This window comes from Pelophylax lessonae (assembly GCF_965119305.1).
Source record: "Pelophylax lessonae genome assembly, chromosome: 1".
Classification (NCBI taxonomy): Eukaryota; Metazoa; Chordata; class Amphibia; order Anura; family Ranidae; genus Pelophylax; species Pelophylax lessonae.
The window spans coordinates 47,533,324-47,551,922 of record NC_138768.1 but is presented as its reverse complement, the minus strand read 5'-3'; the positions used below and the strand labels follow the sequence as shown (position 1 = coordinate 47,551,922).

At 48.3% G+C, this 18,599-nt stretch overlaps 1 protein-coding gene across 2 annotated transcripts in view; it reads left to right on the top strand.

Moving 5' to 3' along the window:
- The first annotated feature begins 4,915 nt into the window (after positions 1 to 4,915).
- Positions 4,916 to 18,599, top strand: part of EPG5 (ectopic P-granules 5 autophagy tethering factor) — a 227,902-nt gene continuing 214,218 nt past the window's right edge. For both annotated transcript variants that reach the window (XM_082254537.1, XM_082254536.1), the window contains exon 1: positions 4,916 to 5,068. In XM_082254537.1, coding sequence (XP_082110663.1) covers positions 5,015 to 5,068 — 54 coding nt within the window. In that variant the 5' untranslated portion in view covers positions 4,916 to 5,014. The remainder of the gene's footprint in view (positions 5,069 to 18,599) is intronic.

The following is an 18,599-nucleotide window of genomic DNA, read 5'->3' as shown; positions in this document are numbered from 1 at the left end:
ATCCCATTACCTATCAGGGTCCTCACAAGAGTTCCGCTTTACTTTAGATTCCCTGTCAGAATCATTCTTTACATAAATGTCCCCATCAGTTCCCCCTTAAATCGGGGTCCCCATCAGAGTCCTTCTTTCCATAAAGGTCCCCCCTACATCAGGGTCCCCATCAGAGTCCTTCTTTCCATAAAGGTCCCCCCTACATCAGGGTCCCCATCAGAGTCCTCCTTTTCATCAAAGTCCCCATAAGAATCCCACCACATCCAAGTACCCCCTTACATCAGTCTCCCCATCAGAGTCCCATCAGTGTCCTCCTTTCATCAGTGTCCACCACAACAGTCCCCCTGTACATCAGGATCCCCACAAGAGCCCCCCCCCTTACATCAGGATCCTCAGAGTCTCCCTCTACATCCCATTCCCTATCAGGGTCCTCACAAGAGTTCCACTTTACTTTAGATTCCCTGTCAGAATCCTTCTTTACATTAATGTCCCCATCAGTTCCCCCTTACATCAGGGTCCCCATAAAAAATCCCCCCTTACATCAAGGTCTCCATCAGAGTCCCCTTTTACATCAGTGTCAACATGAGAGTCCCCCGTAACATCAGGGTCCCCATAAAAATCCTCCCTTACATCAGGGTCCCCATCAGAATCCTCCTTTCCATCAAGGTCCCCATAAGAATCCCTCCACATCCAAGTCCCCCATTAGATTAGTATCCCCATCAGAACCCCCCCTTTACATCAGGTTCCCTACAAGTCCCCCCTTACATCAGATTTCCTGTCAGAATTCTTCTTTACATTAATGTCCCTATCAGAGTTCCCCCTTACATCAGGGTTCCCATAAAAATCCCCCCTTACACCAGGGTCCCCATTAGAGTCTTCCTTTCTTTCCAAGTCCCCCCTTACATCAGTATCCCCATCAGAGTTCCCTTCACATCAGAGTCCCCATCAGAGTCCTTCTTTCCATCGGGGTCCCCACAAGAGTCCCCTCTTACATCAGGATCCCCCACAAGAGCCCCCCGCTTACATCAGGGTCCTCCTTAGAATCTCCCTCTACATGAGATTCCCTATCAGGGTCCTTCTTTACATTAATGCCCACCATCAGAGCTCCCCCTTACATCAGGGTCCCCATAAAAATCCCCCCCCTTTACATCAGGGTCCCCTTTTACATCAGTGTCGCCATTGGAGTCCCCCCTTACATCAGGGTTCCCATAAAAATCCCCCCTTACACCAGGGTCCCCATCAGAGTCTTCCTTTCTTTCCAAGTCCCCCCTTACATCAGTATCCCCATCAGAGTTCCCTTCACATCAGAGTCCCCATCAGAGTCCTTCTTTCCATCGGGGTCCCCACAAGAGTCCCCCCTTACATCAGGATCCCCCACAAGAGCCCCCCGCTTACATCAGGGTCCTCCTTAGAATCTCCCTCTACATGAGATTCCCTATCAGGGTCCTTCTTTACATTAATGCCCACCATCAGAGCTCCCCCTTACATCAGGGTCCCCATAAAAATCCCCCCCCTTTACATCAGGGTCCCCTTTTACATCAGTGTCGCCATTGGAGTCCCCCCTTACATCAGGGTTCCTATAAAAATGCCCCTTCACATCCAGGTCCCCCCTTACATCAGGGTCTCTATAAAAATCCACCCTTGCATCAGGGTCCCCATCAGAGTCTCCTCTGATGGGGACCCTGATGCAAGGGAGGATTTTTAGGGAGGATTTCCATCAAGGTCCCCAGAAGAATCCCTTCATATCCAACTCCCCCACTTCTATCAGTATCCCCATCAGAACCCCCCTTTACATCAGTGTCCCCATCAGGAGTCCCCATAACCCCCCCCCCACTTTACATCAGGGTCCCCACAAGAGTCCCCCCTTACATCAGGGTCCTCATCAGAGTCTCCCTTTCGATCAGGTCCCCTATCAGAGTCATTTTTACATTAAGGTTACCATCAGAGTACCCCCTTAAATTGGTGTTCCCATCAGATTCCCTTATTACAAGGAAGGGGGGGGGGGTACGTTTAAAGTGTGGACCATGGGCAGCGTCTCCTGACCTTAAAGCTGTGCACATTAAAGAGACCCCTGTGTGCCATGGTTTGAAGACCCCTGAGCTATGACTACAACTCTCCTCTTGCCCTTCTTGCATCATTTTGCCCTTCTTTTACATAAAAAGCAAAAAGTGTAACTCTGCACAAAACTTTTTTTTGGATGGGGCAGGGAAGGGTTAGACCTTCGATGAGACTTTTAATGCTGTATGGGTCTCCACTGGGGAGATTTCTCATCACTTCTTGCCCCAGTGACACCACAACACAAAATGATGCCCCCCCCCCCCCCACAAACATGGTTATAGATTAAGGAAAAATGTGACCCTCCCCCTCTACTATTTAAAACAAAACCAAAAATTTTAGGCCGGAGTCAGACTTTATCCTACAATTGAAGCATCGGGGCTGTTTGTATTAGCAGATAAAAGAAGGTGTTTCATGTAGAGGGTTTGTAATAAGTAACTGCAGAGGTTGTCATTCATTATCAAGGGAGAGAGTAAAAGATGAAGGGGGAGCAGAGAGAGGAAGATGTTGGGGGAGGGAGGAAACGGGGGCCAGACAGATGGAATGGGGGGGGGAGAGAAAGAGAGGTGACAGATAGAAAGGGGGGGGGAAGAGAGGGGGCAGAAGGATAGAATAGGGGGGAGAAGAAGAGAGGGGGCAGACAGATAGAAGGGGGGGGGGGAGAGGGGCAGATAGGTGGAAGAGGGGGCGGGGTGAGAGAAAGTGAGAAGGGCAAACAGAAGGGGGGAAGACAGATAGAAGGGGGGGGGAGAAAAAGAGAAGGGGGAGAAAGAGGGGGGCAGACAGATAGAAGGGGGGGAGAAAAAGAGTGGGGCAGACAGATGGAGGGGGGGGAGGTGAGAGAGAGGGGGGCAGACAAAAAGGAGACAGAGAAAGGGAGGGGCAGACAGATGGGACGGGGGAAGAGAAATAGGTGGGGGGGGGCAGACAGATAGAAGGGGGGGAGAAAGAGAGTGGGGCAGACAGATGGAAGGGGGTGAGAGAAAACAAAGGGGGCAGACAGAAGGAGGGGAGGGGGGCATATAGATAGAAGGGGAAGATAAAGAGTGGGGCAGACAGATGAAGGGAGGGTAGAGAGAAAACGAAGGGGGCGGAGAGAAAGAGAGGGCGCAGGCAGACGGAAGGGGATGGAGAGAATAAAGAGGGGGCAGTTAGATAGAAGGGATGGGAAGAGGGGGCACACAGATAGGGGGGATGGAGAGAAAGGGGGGGAAGAAAGAGAGGGGCAGACAGAGGGGGGAGAAAAAAGAGGAGGCAGACAGATAGAAGGGGGGGGGGCAGACAGATAGAAGGGGGGGGACAGACAGATAGAAGAGGGGAAGAGAAATAGAGAGAGAGAGAGAGAGAAAGAGAGGGGGGCAGACAGATAGAGGAGGGGGCAGACAGATAGAGACTGGGAGAGAGAGGGGGCGGACAGATAGAAGGGGGAAGAGAAAGAGAGGGGGTGGACAGATAGAGGAGGGGGGCAGACAGATAGAGACTGGGAGAGAGAGGGGGTGGACAGATAGAGGGGGGAAGAGAAAGAGAGGAGCGGACAGATAGAGGCTGGGAGAGAGAGGGGGCAGACAGATGGGGGGGGGGGGAGAGGGGACAGACAGATAGAGGAGGGGAGAGAGAGAGGGGGCGGACAGATAAAGGGGGGAGAGAAAGAGAGGGGGCGGACAGATAGAGGGGGAGAGGGGGGCAGACAGATAGAGGGGGAAGAGAAAGAGAGGAGCGGACAGATAGATGCTGGGAGAGAGAGGGGACAGACAGATGGGGGGGGGGGGAGAGAGAGGGGACAGACAGATAGAGGAGGGGAGAGAGAGAGGGGGCGGACAGATAAAGGGGGGAGAGAAAGAGAGGGGGCGGACAGATAGAGGGGGAGAGGGGGGCAGACAGATAGAGGGGGAAGAGAAAGAGAGGAGCGGACAGATAGAGGCTGGGAGAGAGAGGGGGCGGACAGATGGGGGGGTGGACAGATAGAGGGGGGAGAGAAAGAGAGGAGCGGACAGATAGAGGCTGGGAGAGAGAGGGGACGGACAGATAGAGGGGGGAGAGAAAGAGAGGGGGTGGACAGATAGAGGGGGGAAGAGAAGGAGAGGGGGGCAGACAGATAGAGGGGGGCAGACAGATAGAGGGGGGCGGACAGATAGAGGGGGGAAGACAGATAGAGGGGGGCGGACAGATAGAGGGGGAAGACAGATAGAGGGGGAGAGAAGGAGAGGGGGTGGACAGATAGAGGGGGTGGACAGATAGAGAGGGGAAGACAGATAGAGGGGGGCGGACAGATAGAGGAGAGAGAGAGGGTAGACAGACAGAAGAGGGGAAGAGATGGGTAGGAGTGGGCAGTGTTACATATACAGGAATAGACAGACAATAGACAGACAATGTCTCATATCTCCTGTAGGGGGCGGTATACTCCCTATATAAAAAGGGTCTATGTATGAAACATTCGCTGTACGGATGTCCTAACCAGACACACTGTATTGTTTATGATGGACAGCGCCACCCAGTGGCTCAAACCTGTTATTGATCCTAACTCCTGCATTTTGGTCACAATTTCCTGACTTAGTGAAGTTCTCTGACTTCCTGTTGTCTCTGCAGGACAGGAAGCGAGGGGAAATTTCCCCAATGGGGACACAGAAATGAAAAGTCAGCCTATTTTCGTATCTTCTTTCATCAAAAACGAGAAATAAAAACTGTGTGTGGTGACATGACACAGGGCTCTCTGACAGCTCCCGGTGACATCATCTCTGTACAAACTCCTCCCCCTCTGCAGAGAGCCTGCCCTGCGCTTCCTGAGGAGGTTTGTCCCTCGCCGCCTCCCGTACTCCGGGAACATGTCACCCCGCGTCTCCTGATTGGCCGCAGGCTACAGTCACGTGACCGCCCCCCCTGCCCCAGCGCTCAGGATTATGTCCGTGTTTACGGGCTCCTCCGCACACAGGTCCGCGGCCCCGGAGTACACAGCGGTGACAGCAGCAGCATGGCCGAGGCGGTGAGACCCCGCAAGCCGAAGAGCCGGACGAAGCATGATAAGGTGAGCCGGGAGGGACCCCACTTACCGCACTGACCGCCTGTACCTGCAGAGGGGCGGGGCCTGACCTCCCACCAATCACAGAGCCCACCTGTCCGAGCTGCTGTCACTCAGCGACAGGCCACGCCCCTCTCCGCCAGCTGAGCGCTGTAACCCTTTTCCAGCTGTTACTAGGGAGACCCTTCTCCCCTCCCCCATACCAAACTGTGTACTGACCCCCCCCCCCCATTATTTCTGTGTACCCCTCCCCCAACTATCAGTATAGACAGCAGACATATCTATCTAACTGTATGTATGTGTGTATATATGTGTGTGTGTGTGTATATATATATATATATATATATATGCACACCTCATATCCATATATTTACTCCCCCCCCCCCCCCATTCCTCACCTGTGGTGTGTGACCCCCATACTCACATACTGCTAATGTGTCCCCATCCCCACCTCTACTGGGGCCTGCAGCCATTTCCTCTACCGAGTCCTGTGTCCCTATCCCTCATCCAGGGGGGGGAAGCCCTGTGTCCCTATCCCTCATCCAGGGGGGGGGGCCCTGTGTCCCTATCCCTCATCCAGGGGGGGGGGGAGGCCCTGTGTCCCTATCCCTCATCCAGGGGGGGGGGGTCCTGTGTCCCTATCCCTCATCCAGGGGGGGGGGCCCTGTGTCCCTATCCCTCATCCAGGGGGGGGGGGTCCTGTGTCCCTATCCGTCATCCAGGGGGGAAGCCCTGTGTCCCTATCCCTTATCCAGGGGGGGGGGGGCCTGTGTACCTATCCCTTATCCAGGGGGGGGGGCCTGTGTCCCTATCCCTTATCCAGGGGGGGGGGTCCTGTGTCCCTATCCCTCATCCAGGGGGGAAGCCCTGTGTCCCTATCCGTCATCCAGGGGGGAAGCCCTGTGTCCCTATCCCTCATCCAGGGGGGGAGGCCCTGTGTCCCTATCCCTCATCCAGGGGGGGGGGAGGCCCTGTGTCCCTATCCCTCATCCAGGGGGGGGGAGGCCCTGTGTCCCTATCCCTCATCCAGGGGGGGGGGGGGGGCCTGTGTCCCTATCCCTTATCCAGGGGGGGGCGGCCCTGTGTCCCTATCCCTTATCCAGGGGGGGGGGGGAGGCCCTGTGTCCCTATCCCTTATCCAGGGGGGGGGGAGGCCCTGTGTCCCTATCCCTCATCCGGGGGGGGGGGAGGCCCTGTGTCCCTATCCCTCATCCAGGGGGGGGGCGGCCCTGTGTCCCTATCCCTCATCCAGGGGGGGGGGGGGGTCCTGTGTCCCTATCCCTCATCCAGGGGGGGTCCTGTGTCCCTATCCCTCATCCAGGGGGGGGGGGGTCCTGTGTCCCTATCCCTCATCCAGGGGGGGGGGGTCCTGTGTCCCTATCCCTTATCCGGGGGGGGGGGCCCTGTGTCCCTATCTCTTATCTGGGGGGGGGCTGTGTCCCTATCCCTCACCCGGGGGGGGGGGTCCTGTGTCCCTATCCCTCACCCGGGGGGGGGGGGGGCTGTGTCCCTATCCCTCACCCAGGGGGGGGGGGCCCTGTGTCCCTATCCCTTATCCGGGGGGGGGGGCCCTGTGTCCCTATCCCTTATCCGGGGGGGGGGGGCCCTGTGTCCCTATCTCTTATCTGGGGGTCCTGTGTCCCTATCCCTCACCCGGGGGGGGGGGGGCTGTGTCCCTATCCCTCACCCGGGGGGAGCCCTGTGTCCCTATCCCTCATCCCTAATGACATCACGTTCTTCTTTGTACATCATTGATGAGATGTGGAGCTCCTTGGATAGTAAATAGGGACCTGCATGTCATTCCTTTCCTGGATCCTTCTCTTCATTTATTTGGACAATGTAAACTTTTCCTGCTGTTGCAAAGAACCATCCCCCCACCTCTGTATACAGCGGATATAAAAAGTCTACACACCCCTGGTAAAATGTCAGGTTCCGGTGATGTAAAAAAAAATTCCTTTCAGAACTTTTTTTCACCTCTAGGCCCCTTTCAGATGAGCGATCCGATCCGCCTGTCAGTTTTTCAGGCGGACCTGATCGGATCCTCCATGCATCCCTATGGAGCAGCGGATGTCAGCAGAGAGATCTCCACTGACACCCGCTGCCATCCGATCCGATCCTGTCCATGAAATCCTAACGGATGGAAACCCTATTTTCCATCCGTCCAGCGGATCAGATGAGAGCAGACAGACGGTCCGTTCACATCCGATTCCCCCATAGAGGGGAGCGGGGATCTGACATCTCCATCTCCGCACACAGAGCAGAGACAGAGCTGCCATCCGCCTGCTCAGCGGGGATTGGCGGATCGATTCCCCTGCTGCACAGAACCGACTCCGTCAACTGAACGGACAGTGTGAAAGGAGCCTTAATGTGACCTATAAACTGTACAACAAGAAATTTTAAAAATTAAAATGTGGTTGCATAAGTGTGCACACCCTCTTATAACTGGGGATGTAGCTGTGTTCAGAATAAAGCAATCACATTCAAACTCATGTTAACCACTTCCCACGAATCCATGTAGCTGTACGTCGGCTGCAGTAAGTGGTTGTATCGGGGTGATGCCTCTATCCATGACGTCACATCTGCGTTACTCGGCGGCTAAAGGCACCGAATTTAAAAACCGTCAGTATTCAAAAATGCAGTTTTTGGCATTTTGAATACATTGAAGTGTAGTGGAGGGGTTTGGTGTCTTTTAGACCCCCAGATCCCTCCATAAAGAGTACCTGTCACTGCATATTGCTGTCACAAGGGATGTTTACATTGCTTGTGACAGCAATAAAAGTGATCAGATTTTTTTTTAATTAAAAAAAAAAATAAATAAAAAAAAATAGGAAAAAAAAAATGTTTACCCGCCCTTGTCACCGTGAGCTCGCGCACGAAAGAAAACGTATACGAAATTCGCGCCCACAAATGAAATCGCTGTACAAACCACACATGTGAGGTATCGCCGCGATCGCCAGAGTGAGAGCAATCATTTACAAAAAAAAAAAAAAAAAAAAAAAAAAAGCTAATCTGTAACTCTAAATTGGTAACTGTTAAAATTTTTTAATGCGTCACCTATGGAGATTTCTATTGACCGTAGTTTGTCGCCATTCCGCGGGTGTGTGCAATTTTAAACCGTAACATGTTGGGTATCTATTTACATGGCGTGACATCATCTTTCACAATATACAAAAAAAAAATGGGCTAACTTTATTGTTTTTTTTTTTTTTGTTTTTAACCACTTGCCGACCGCCGCCCGACTATATATATGGCGGGGGTCAGCCCCTCCCAGGCAAAGTGACGTACCGGTACGTCACTAGCCTGGAATCAAATGGGGGCAAGCGCACGCCGCCGGAGGCGCGCTCCCGCCCCCGTTTGTAACCTAAGAAGCCCACGCGTGTGACCAGCGGACCCGATGTCCGCTGGTCATTCGCGATTGTCGGGTGGAGAGGGAGAAAGGCAGGCGGCTAATGTAAACAAAGCCGCCTGTCATTCTCCCCTGTGTAAAAGCACAGATCATACGGTCCTGCTATGTAGGACCGTAGATCTCTGCTGTTACACCACTAGCCACATCCAATCACAGTTACAAACACGCCCCTAGGGACACACTTAGCCCCTCCCTCTCCAATACAGTTAACCCCTTCCCTCCCAGTGTCATTTTTACAGTAACAGTGCATATGTATAGCACTGATTACTGCAGTAATGTCACTGGTAACCCCAAAAGTGTCAAAAATGTCAGTCAAGGGTCCGATCTGTCCGCCGCAATGTCGCAGTCCCGCAAAAAAAAAAATCGCAGATCGCCGCCATTACTCGTTAAAAAAAAAAAAACAATAAAAATGACAAAAATCTTTCCCTTAGTTAGTAAACGCAATACCAATCAAAATACGCTTTTTGCGATTTTTTTTTTTTTTTACCACACATATGTAGCAGAAAACAAGTTGGCCTAAGATGTTAAAAAAGTTTTGATTTTTACATTTTTTTTTGGGGGGGGGAATTTCATATAAAAAAATGTGAAAAATATTGTTGTTTTTGCAAAATTGTCGCTCTTTTTTTGTTTCGCATGATCAAAAAATTGCACAGGTGATCAAATACCACCAAAAGAAAGCTCTGTTTGTGGGAAAAAAAGGACGTCAATTTAATTTGGGTACAGTGTTGCACGACCGCGCAATTGTTAGTTAAAGTCACGCAGTGCCGGATCGCAAAATAGGGCCTTGTCAGGAAGAAGGTAAAATCTTCCGGGGCTTAAGTGGTTAAATGCAGTGAAATGTAATTTTTTTTTAAAAAAAAATGGCGTTTGAAAGACCGCTGCGCAAATACCAAGTGATAAAAAATATTGCAATGACCGCCATTTTATTCTCCAGAGTCTTTGCTAAAAAAATAAATAAAAAAATAAATATATATATATAATGTTTGGGAGTTCTAAGTAATTTTCTAGCAAAAAATACTGATTTTAACTTGTAAACAACAAGTGTCAGAAATGGGCTCGGTCCTTAAGTGGTTAAATAGGAGTCAGTACACACCTGCCATCATTTAAAGTGCCTCTGACTACCCCAAATAAAGTTCAGCTGTTCCAGTAGGTCTTTCCTGACACAGGAATATTCTATTTTGTTGGACAAACGTCACAAGCCGTTATTAACCACTTACCGACTGCACGCCGCAGAACTACTTGTGGCAGTCTGGCTGTTCCAGGCAAAGTCCCGTACATGTACGGCGCCCGCTTGGGAGGAGCTAGGGGGGGCGATCATGTGCCGCCGGAGGCAGGCTCCCGCCCCCGCTCATCAGCGGGGAAGCTAGTGCGTGTGACAGGCAGCTCCGCCGGCCACTCGCTACCTCCCGCCGCTGACAGAGAAGGACGGACGGCTGATGTAAACACAGCCGTCCGTACTTCTCCCTGAAGTGATCACAGATGTCATGTGATCCTGCTATATAGGATCGCATGTCTCTGTGATGACTTCACAAGCCACGCCCCCTGACAGTTAGAATCACGCCCCTAGGGTCACATTTAACCCATTGATTACCAATAAAGTTAACCCCTTCCCTGCCAGGGTCATTATTACAGTAACAGTGCATATTTTTAGCACTGATTACTGTAGTAATGTCACTGGTAACCCCAAAAGTGTCAAAAATGTCAGTAAGGGGTCCGATCTGTCTGCCGCAGTGTCGCAGTCCCGCTAAAAATCGCAGATCTCCGCCATTACTAGTAAAAACAAAAAAAATGACATAAATCTTTCCCGTAGTTAATAGATGCAATAACTTTTGCGCAAACCCAATCAAAACACGCTTATTGCGACTTTTTTTTTTTTTTTCCACCAAAAATATGTAGCAGAGAACAAATTGGCCTAAAATGTTAAAAAATTTTAGATTTTTACATTTTTTTTTTTTGCGAATTTCATATAAAATAATGTGAAAAATATATATATTTTTTTTAAATTGTCGCACTCTCTTTTTGTTTCTAGCGCAAAAAATAAAAATCGCACAGGTGATCAAATACCACCAAAAGAAAGCTCTATTTGTGGGAAAAAAAGGACGCCAATTTTGTTTGGGTACAGCGTCGCACAACCGCGCAATTGTCCGTTAAAATCACGCAGTGCCAAATCGCAAAATACCCCCTGGTCAGGAAGGGGGTAAAATTTTCTGGGGCTAAAGTGGTTAATATTGGCAGTATTTTGCTTTAACTATAACTAAATGCAAAGCTTTTTTTTTTTTTTTTGTAGATTGGAGAGGGATTAGAACCCTGGTCAGGTATTCGTTAGCTGTGCCCCCGTTGGGGAGATTCACCCGTTATCTCTCCTGTACACTTTTATCACCAAAACTGCAAGTAAAAGAAATTCCTAAATTTTGGGTTGTCCCCAGAACAGGAATAAAGGAGAAATCTTCTTATGGGGGCAACCAGGTATTCTTTATGCAATATATTCCCCTAAAGAAGTCACGTGACTCGTGACGTAATGCGTAGGGCGGGTTACTCACAAACCGGAAGTGACGTTGCGGGATACGGACCGATTGTCCCCATGATTGCTATAGCTGAATTACCAGGATTGAATTGGGACTTGGACGTGTGACGTCATCACGCTTTGGGACGCAGCGGCCATCTTTATGGTTTGAAACTTATACAGCGCTTATGATTCTCTTCAGCGTTCAATGAGAATGTGAGTGTACATTATTACCTTTTTAATGAAAGTTTGACTCTCCGGAACGTACTACTCTATGAGTATTTTTTCCTTTTGGGGCCCTTTGGTTTTATGTCTTTGGATTAGACATATGCCGGTTTTCGGTAATTCGATATATCGCGGTATTGCATAGCCACGGTATTGTTATTGTGGCATTTTTAAAATACCGAGTTTCTCTGCTCCTGGGTCTGACTTGTGAATTGATACATTTCAGTGAGCTGGATGACTCATTCACTCACACAGCTCTCCCAGTAACTATAAACAAAAATGATTACATTGTATCTTTTCCTTCCCTCTGCCAGGGAGAAAGGAAGTTTAACCTCTTAAAGACTGGATCTTTTTCTGACATTTGTTGCTTGCAAGTTAAAATCATTTTTTTTTGCTAGAAAAGTACTTAGAACCCCCAAACATTTTATATATTTTTTTAGCAGAGACCCTACAGAAAAAAATGGCGATTGTTGTAATATTTTATGTCACACTGTATTTGCGCAGCAGTCTTTCAAACGCAATTAATAGACTTTAATGAATAAAAAAAAAAAAACGTAACAGTAAAGTTATCCCAATTTTTTTTTTTTTGTTACACAGAGAATCGTGATCTTTATTCCAAGCTAAAAAATCGTGATTCTCATTTTGGCCAGAATCGTGCAGCTCTATATAATAATAATAATAATAATAATTAATAGATAAAAACACCGGTCCTCCTGCAGGTTTAACCAATTAATGACTTTACTATTGCTTTAGGCCTGGTTCACATGTATGCGGGTTGGTGGTTCACATGTATGCGGGTTGGTGGTTCACATGTATGCGGGTTGGTGGTTCACATGTATGCGGGTTGGTGGTTCACATGTATGCGGGTTTGTGGTTCACATGTATGCGGGTTGGGGGCCCACATTTGCACAGGCATAGCAGCCCATTGATGTGAATGGGCTTGAGCTGCTATGCCTGCGTTTTCAGCTGAAAAAAGGTGCATGCAGAATTTAAAAAAATGCAGTGGCCATGAAATCCATCCTTCTTTTACACCATGCGACTTACCTGCCATTGCTGCACACGCAAACTGTTTTTAAATGCCGTGCCCACGTATACAAAAAATGCAGAAAGCTTGCCAGAGCAGGAACTGCAGGTTAGTCGCATGGTGCAAAAGCAGGATGGATTTCAAGGCCACTGAATTTTAAAAAAATGCTGCATGCACCTTTTTTCTGCGGAAAATGAGGGCATAGCAGCCCGTTCAAATCAATGGGCTGCTATGCCTGTGCAAATGTGGGCTGCCAACCCGCATACATGTGAACCGCCAACCCGCATACATGTGAACCGCCAACCTGCATACATGTGAACCGCCAACCCGCATACATGTGAACCGCCAACCTGCATACATGTGAACCGCCAACCCGCATACATGTGAACCACCAACCCGCATACATGTGAACCAGGCCTAAAGCAATAGTAAAGTCATTTATAAACAACACCTCCTTCAGGTTTAACCACTTCTTGACCACAAGGATTTGCCCTCTTAATGACCAGGCCATCGGATCGGAGCCGAGCGCCAGGACCAGTTATCACCAGTTAGGCCAGACACTGCTTGATGACCTATTTTAGGCCTGGTTCACAGAGTCTGTACTGACTGACTATATAATAATGTGCATAAGTGAACCAAAGCCCCTAAATTCAGCAATGAAATTGAAGTGAGGTGGAAATTTAATAATTTAAATTTAATAATAGAATACCGTGATAATACCGTATACCGTGGCAAATCCTTAATCAATTAATCGCAGCATGAAAATCTGATACCGTCACAAGCCTACTTTGGATATGTGAGGTACATGGAGACATGATTTGCATTAAAGGGATTGGAGTGTCGTTCCTTATAACAGAGGATATTGGCTGAGTCTATTTTGGGATACTTCATGCTGTATCAGATCGGCTGGAGGGTAAGAGGCAGTGTGTTCTGTGTCTGGTGGTGGCTTTCATCTGCTCTTTTGCCTGATCGATCGATCGATATACTTCCTCACATCTACATTCGAGTGACTATTTGGATTAGCATAGCAAAACACCTTCTTTCTCTTTATGCAATATATTCGACTTAGATTTAAAGCGGAGTTCCATCCAAAAGGGGAAGCTCTGCTTGTCTGCCCCCACCCCCTTTCGCTGCCACATTTGGCACCTTTAGGGCAGGAGGGGGTACCTGATTTTGACAGGTACCTGCTCCCACTTCCGGCTTCTTTTGCCGCTGTGGGGCATATCAGCCCAAACAACCCCCCCCCCCCCCACCCCACCCTCAGTTGGCCCATTCACAAAGCGATGCATGCATGTGCAGTAGGAAACCGGCTTCACTGCTGGTTTCCCTCAGTCAAGATGGCGGGGCCAGCACCTGATGGCCAGTTAAAGCGGAGTTCCACCCTGGTTAGGCTTGTGACGGTATCAGATTTTCATGCTGCGATTAATTGATTAAGGTTTTGCCACGGTATACGGTATTATCACGGTATTCTATTATTAAATTTAAATTATTAAATTTCCACCTCACTTCAATTTCATTGCTGAATTTAGGGGCTTTGGTTCACTTATGCACATTATTATATAGTCAGTCAGTACAGACTCTGTGAACCAGGCCTAAAATAGGTCATCAAGCAGTGTCTGGCCTAACTGGTGATAACTGGTCCTGGCGCTCGGCTCCGATCCGATGGCCTGGTCATTAAGAGGGCAAATCCTTGTGGTCAAGAAGTGGTTAAACCTGAAGGAGGTGTTGTTTATAAATTACTTTACTATTGCTTTAAGCCTGGTTCACATGTATGCGGGTTGGCGGTTCACATGTATGCGGGTTGGCGGTTCACATGTATGCAGGTTGGCGGTTCACATGTATGCGGGTTGGCGGTTCACATGTATGCAGGTTGGCGGTTCACATGTATGCAGGTTGGCGGTTCACATGTATGCGGGTTGGCGGTTCACATGTATGCGGGTTGGCAGCCCACATTTGCACAGGCATAGCAGCCCATTGATGTGAACGGGCTGCTATGCCCTCATTTTCCGCAGAAAAAAGGTGCATGCAGCATTTTTTTAAAATTCAGTGGCCTTGAAATCCATCCTGCTTTTGCACCATGCGACTAACCTGCAGTTCCTGCTCTGGCAAGCTTTCTGCATTTTTTGTATACGTGGGCACGGCATTTAAAAACAGTTTGCGTGTGCAGCAATGGCAGGTAAGTCGCATGGTGTAAAAGAAGGATGGATTTCATGGCCACTGCATTTTTTTAAATTCTGCATGCACCTTTTTTCAGCTGAAAACGCAGGCATAGCAGCTCAAGCCCATTCACATCAATGGGCTGCTATGCCTGTGCAAATGTGGGCCCCCAACCCGCATACATGTGAACCACAAACCCGCATACATGTGAACCACCAACCCGCATACATGTGAACCACCAACCCGCATACATGTGAACCAGGCCTAAAGCAATAGTAAAGTCATTAATTGGTTAAACCTGCAGGAGGACCGGTGTTTTTATCTATTAATTATTATTATTATTATTATTATATAGAGCTGCACGATTCTGGCCAAAATGAGAATCACGATTTTTTAGCTTGGAATAAAGATCACGATTCTCTGTGTAACAAAAAAAAAAAAATTGGGATAACTTTACTGTTACGTTTTTTTTTTTTTATTCATTAAAGTCTATTAATTGCGTTTGAAAGACTGCTGCGCAAATACAGTGTGACATAAAATATTACAACAATCGCCATTTTTTTCTGTAGGGTCTCTGCTAAAAAAATATATAAAATGTTTGGGGGTTCTAAGTACTTTTCTAGCAAAAAAAAATGATTTTAACTTGCAAGCAACAAATGTCAGAAAAAGATCCAGTCTTTAAGAGGTTAAACTTCCTTTCTCCCTGGCAGAGGGAAGGAAAAGATACAATGTAATCATTTTTGTTTATAGTTACTGGGAGAGCTGTGTGAGTGAATGAGTCATCCAGCTCACTGAAATGTATCAATTCACAAGTCAGACCCAGGAGCAGAGAAACTCGGTATTTTAAAAATGCCACAATAACAATACCGTGGCTATGCAATACCGCGATATATCGAATTACCGAAAACCGGCATATGTCTAACCCTGGTTATACATTTTTTTTACAAAAATACCCCCGGGACAGTCAGGGCTAGCACATTCCACAATGGATAGCCTCTGATCTGTCCCGGGTTGCACTTACCTTTCAGGAGAAATACTTACCTTGAAATTGTCTTCTCCAGCGCTGCCATCTCAGGTGTGGGCAGCTTGAAGCCAGCACGATCCTCTTCCGCGTCCTCTTCGGTCCTCTTCCTTCTTCTTCGGTCCCACGATGCACTGCACCGGCCCCGACGTCCCTTCCGGGTCGCGCGCGTCATCCCTCCACAGCTTCTGGGCATGCCCAGAAGCTGTTTAGAAGGGAATGACGCGCGCGCCCCGGAACTGACGTCGGGGCCGGTGCAGGCGCAATGATTCCTGGGAGCGATGACGTTCAGCTCCCAGGAATCATTGCAAAAGCCAGGAAGTGACGAATCGCCGTGGCCGCCGAGGGGAGGAAGAAGGAAGTAAGGTGAGTATATTTTCTCTAAAAGGTAAGTGAAAAAAAAAAAAATTGCGATTATCCATTTGTTTTTCAGGTGACCGGGAGCGAGAAGATGGAGGTAAGTATAAATTTCGGGTGGAACTCCGCTTTAAGAAATCAGCTCAGGTGAGGACACTCGCGCGATCCCGCCCCCGCTCGTTCACGGACATCTCTGTGCGAGTGACCGGCGGACCCGATGTCCGCCGCTCACTCGCGATCGTCCGTTACAGAGGGAGAAAGGCAGGCGGCTAATGTAAACACAGCCGCCTGTCATTCTCCCCTGTGTAACTGCAGAGATCATACGGTCTTGCTATGTAGGACCGTAGATCTCTGCTGTTACATGAAAAGCCACATCCAATCACAGTTAGAAGCACACCCCTAGGGACACACTTAACCCCTCCCTCTCCAATAAAGTTACCCCCTTCCCTGCCAGTGTAATTTTTACAGTAACAGTGCATATGTATAGCACTGATTACTGTAGTAATGTCACTGGTAACCCCAAAAGTGTCAAAAATGTCAGTCAAGGGTCCGATCTGTCCGCCGCAATGTCGCAGTCCCGCAAAAAAATTGCAGATCGCCGCCATTACTCGTTAAAAAAAAAAAAAACAACAAAAATGTTTCCCGTAGTTAATAAATGCAATAACTTTTGCGCAAATCAATCAAAATACGCTTATTGCGATTTTTTTATTTTTTTTTACCAAACATATGTAGCAGAAAACAAATTGGCCAAAAATTTTAAAACATTTTGATTTTTAAATTTTTTTGGGGGGGAATTTCATATAAAAAATGTGAAAAATATTGTTATTTATTTTAAAATTGACGCTCTTTTTTTGTTTATAGCGCATGATCAAAAAATCGCACAGGTGATCAAATACCACCAAAAGAAAGCTCTATTTGTGGGAAAATAAGGACGTCAAATTCGTTTAGGTACAGCGTCGCACGACCGTGCAATCGTCCGTTAAAGTCACGTAGTGCCGAATTGCAAAATAGGGCCTGGTCATTAGGGGGTAAAATCTTCTGGGGCTTAAGTGGTTAAAGTAACGCAGTGCCGAATCGCAAAAAATGGCCTGGTCATTAAGGGGGTAAAACCTTCCAGAGCTGAATTGGTTAAAGAATTAAAGGAACGTTCCTAATAATCTTCCCCTAGCAGGCGGCCATCTTTTAGGTCCTCTCCAGCAGGAGGAATCCCGGCATGGGTTGGTTGATGATTTATTTTTCCCCCAGCAGCAGAGATGGCATTCATGGCAGAATACTGCAGTGTGATGTCATATATATATATAAAAATAAAGGCATGACGTCATCGCCCCGTGAGGTGCATTATGGGAAGTCATCACATGACGGCTCCATGTGTCTCTGTTGTCCTCAGCAGTCAGTAGTCGGATGATTAATGAGGCGGCGCACACGATGGCGAGTTGTTATTGTTCCAGCTGATGAAAGAATGTGCGGCAGCTCTGTAATTAGTGGAAGCCGCAATGAGAGTCTGCTATGTGACAGCACATTCCTTCTGTATTATAATTAGAAGATATCCTGGTTATACTTCCAAGGTACAATGCTGGGGGTGGAGCTGTGCCCAGGGAGGCCATTGGACGCTTCCTTGGATCCCCTCCAAGCTGATCACATTGAAAGGAGATGTATAGCAGATTTCTACCTGTATTCTTCATACACTCACCGGCCGCTTTATTAGGTACACCTGTTCAATTGCTTGGTAACACCAATTGCTAATCAGCCAATCACATGGCAGCAACTCAATGCATTTAGGTATCTATACATGGTGAAGACGACTTGCTGAAGTTCAAACCAAACATCAGAATGGGAAAGAAAGGAGATTTAGGTGATTTTGGACGTGGCATGGTTGTTGGTGGCAGACGGGCAGGTCTGAGTATTTCAAAAACTGTGATTTTCATGGACAACCATCTCTCGGGTTTACAGAGAATGGTCTAAAAAAGAGAAAATATCCAGTGAGCGGCAGTTGTGTGGAGGAAAATGCCTTGTTGATGTCGGAGGAGAATAGACAGATTAGTTCCAGATGATAGAAAGGCAACAGTAACTCAAATAACCACTCGTTACAACCAAGGTATGCAGAATACCATCTCTGAATGCACAACACATCCAACCTTGAAGAAGATGGGCTACAGCAGCAGAAGACCACACCGGGTGCCACCAAGGTCAGCTAAGAACAGGAAACTGAGGCTACAATTTGCACAGGATCACCAAAACTGGACAATAGAAGATTGGAAAAATGCTGCCTGGTCTGATGAGCCAATCAGATGGTGGGGTCAGAATTTGGAGCGACATGAAAACATGGATCCATCCTGCCTTGTATCACTGGTTCAGGCTGGTGGTGTAATGGTGTGTGTGTGTGGGGGGGGGGGGGGATAACTGTTCAGGCTGGTGGTGTAATGGTGGGGGGGTGGGAGGGGGGTGGGGTAATGGTTCAGTCTAGTGACGGTGGTGTAATGGTGGGGGTAACAGTTCAGGCTGGTGGTGTAATGGTGGGGGGGGGAGGGGGGTTAACGGTTCAGTCTGGTGGTGGTGGTGGTGGGGGGGATATTATATTGGCACACTTTGGGCCCCTTAGTACCAGTTGAGCATCATTTAAACCCCACGGCCTACCTGAGTATTGTTGCTGACCATGTCCATCCCTTTATGACTACAGTGTCCCCATCTTCTGATGGCTCCTTCCAGCAGGATAATGCACCATGTCACAAAGCTCCAATCATCTCACCACTGGTTTCCTGAACATGACAATGAGGTCACTGTACTCCAATGGCCTCCACACTCACCACATCTCATCCAATAGAACAGGGCTTGACAAATTTGCTT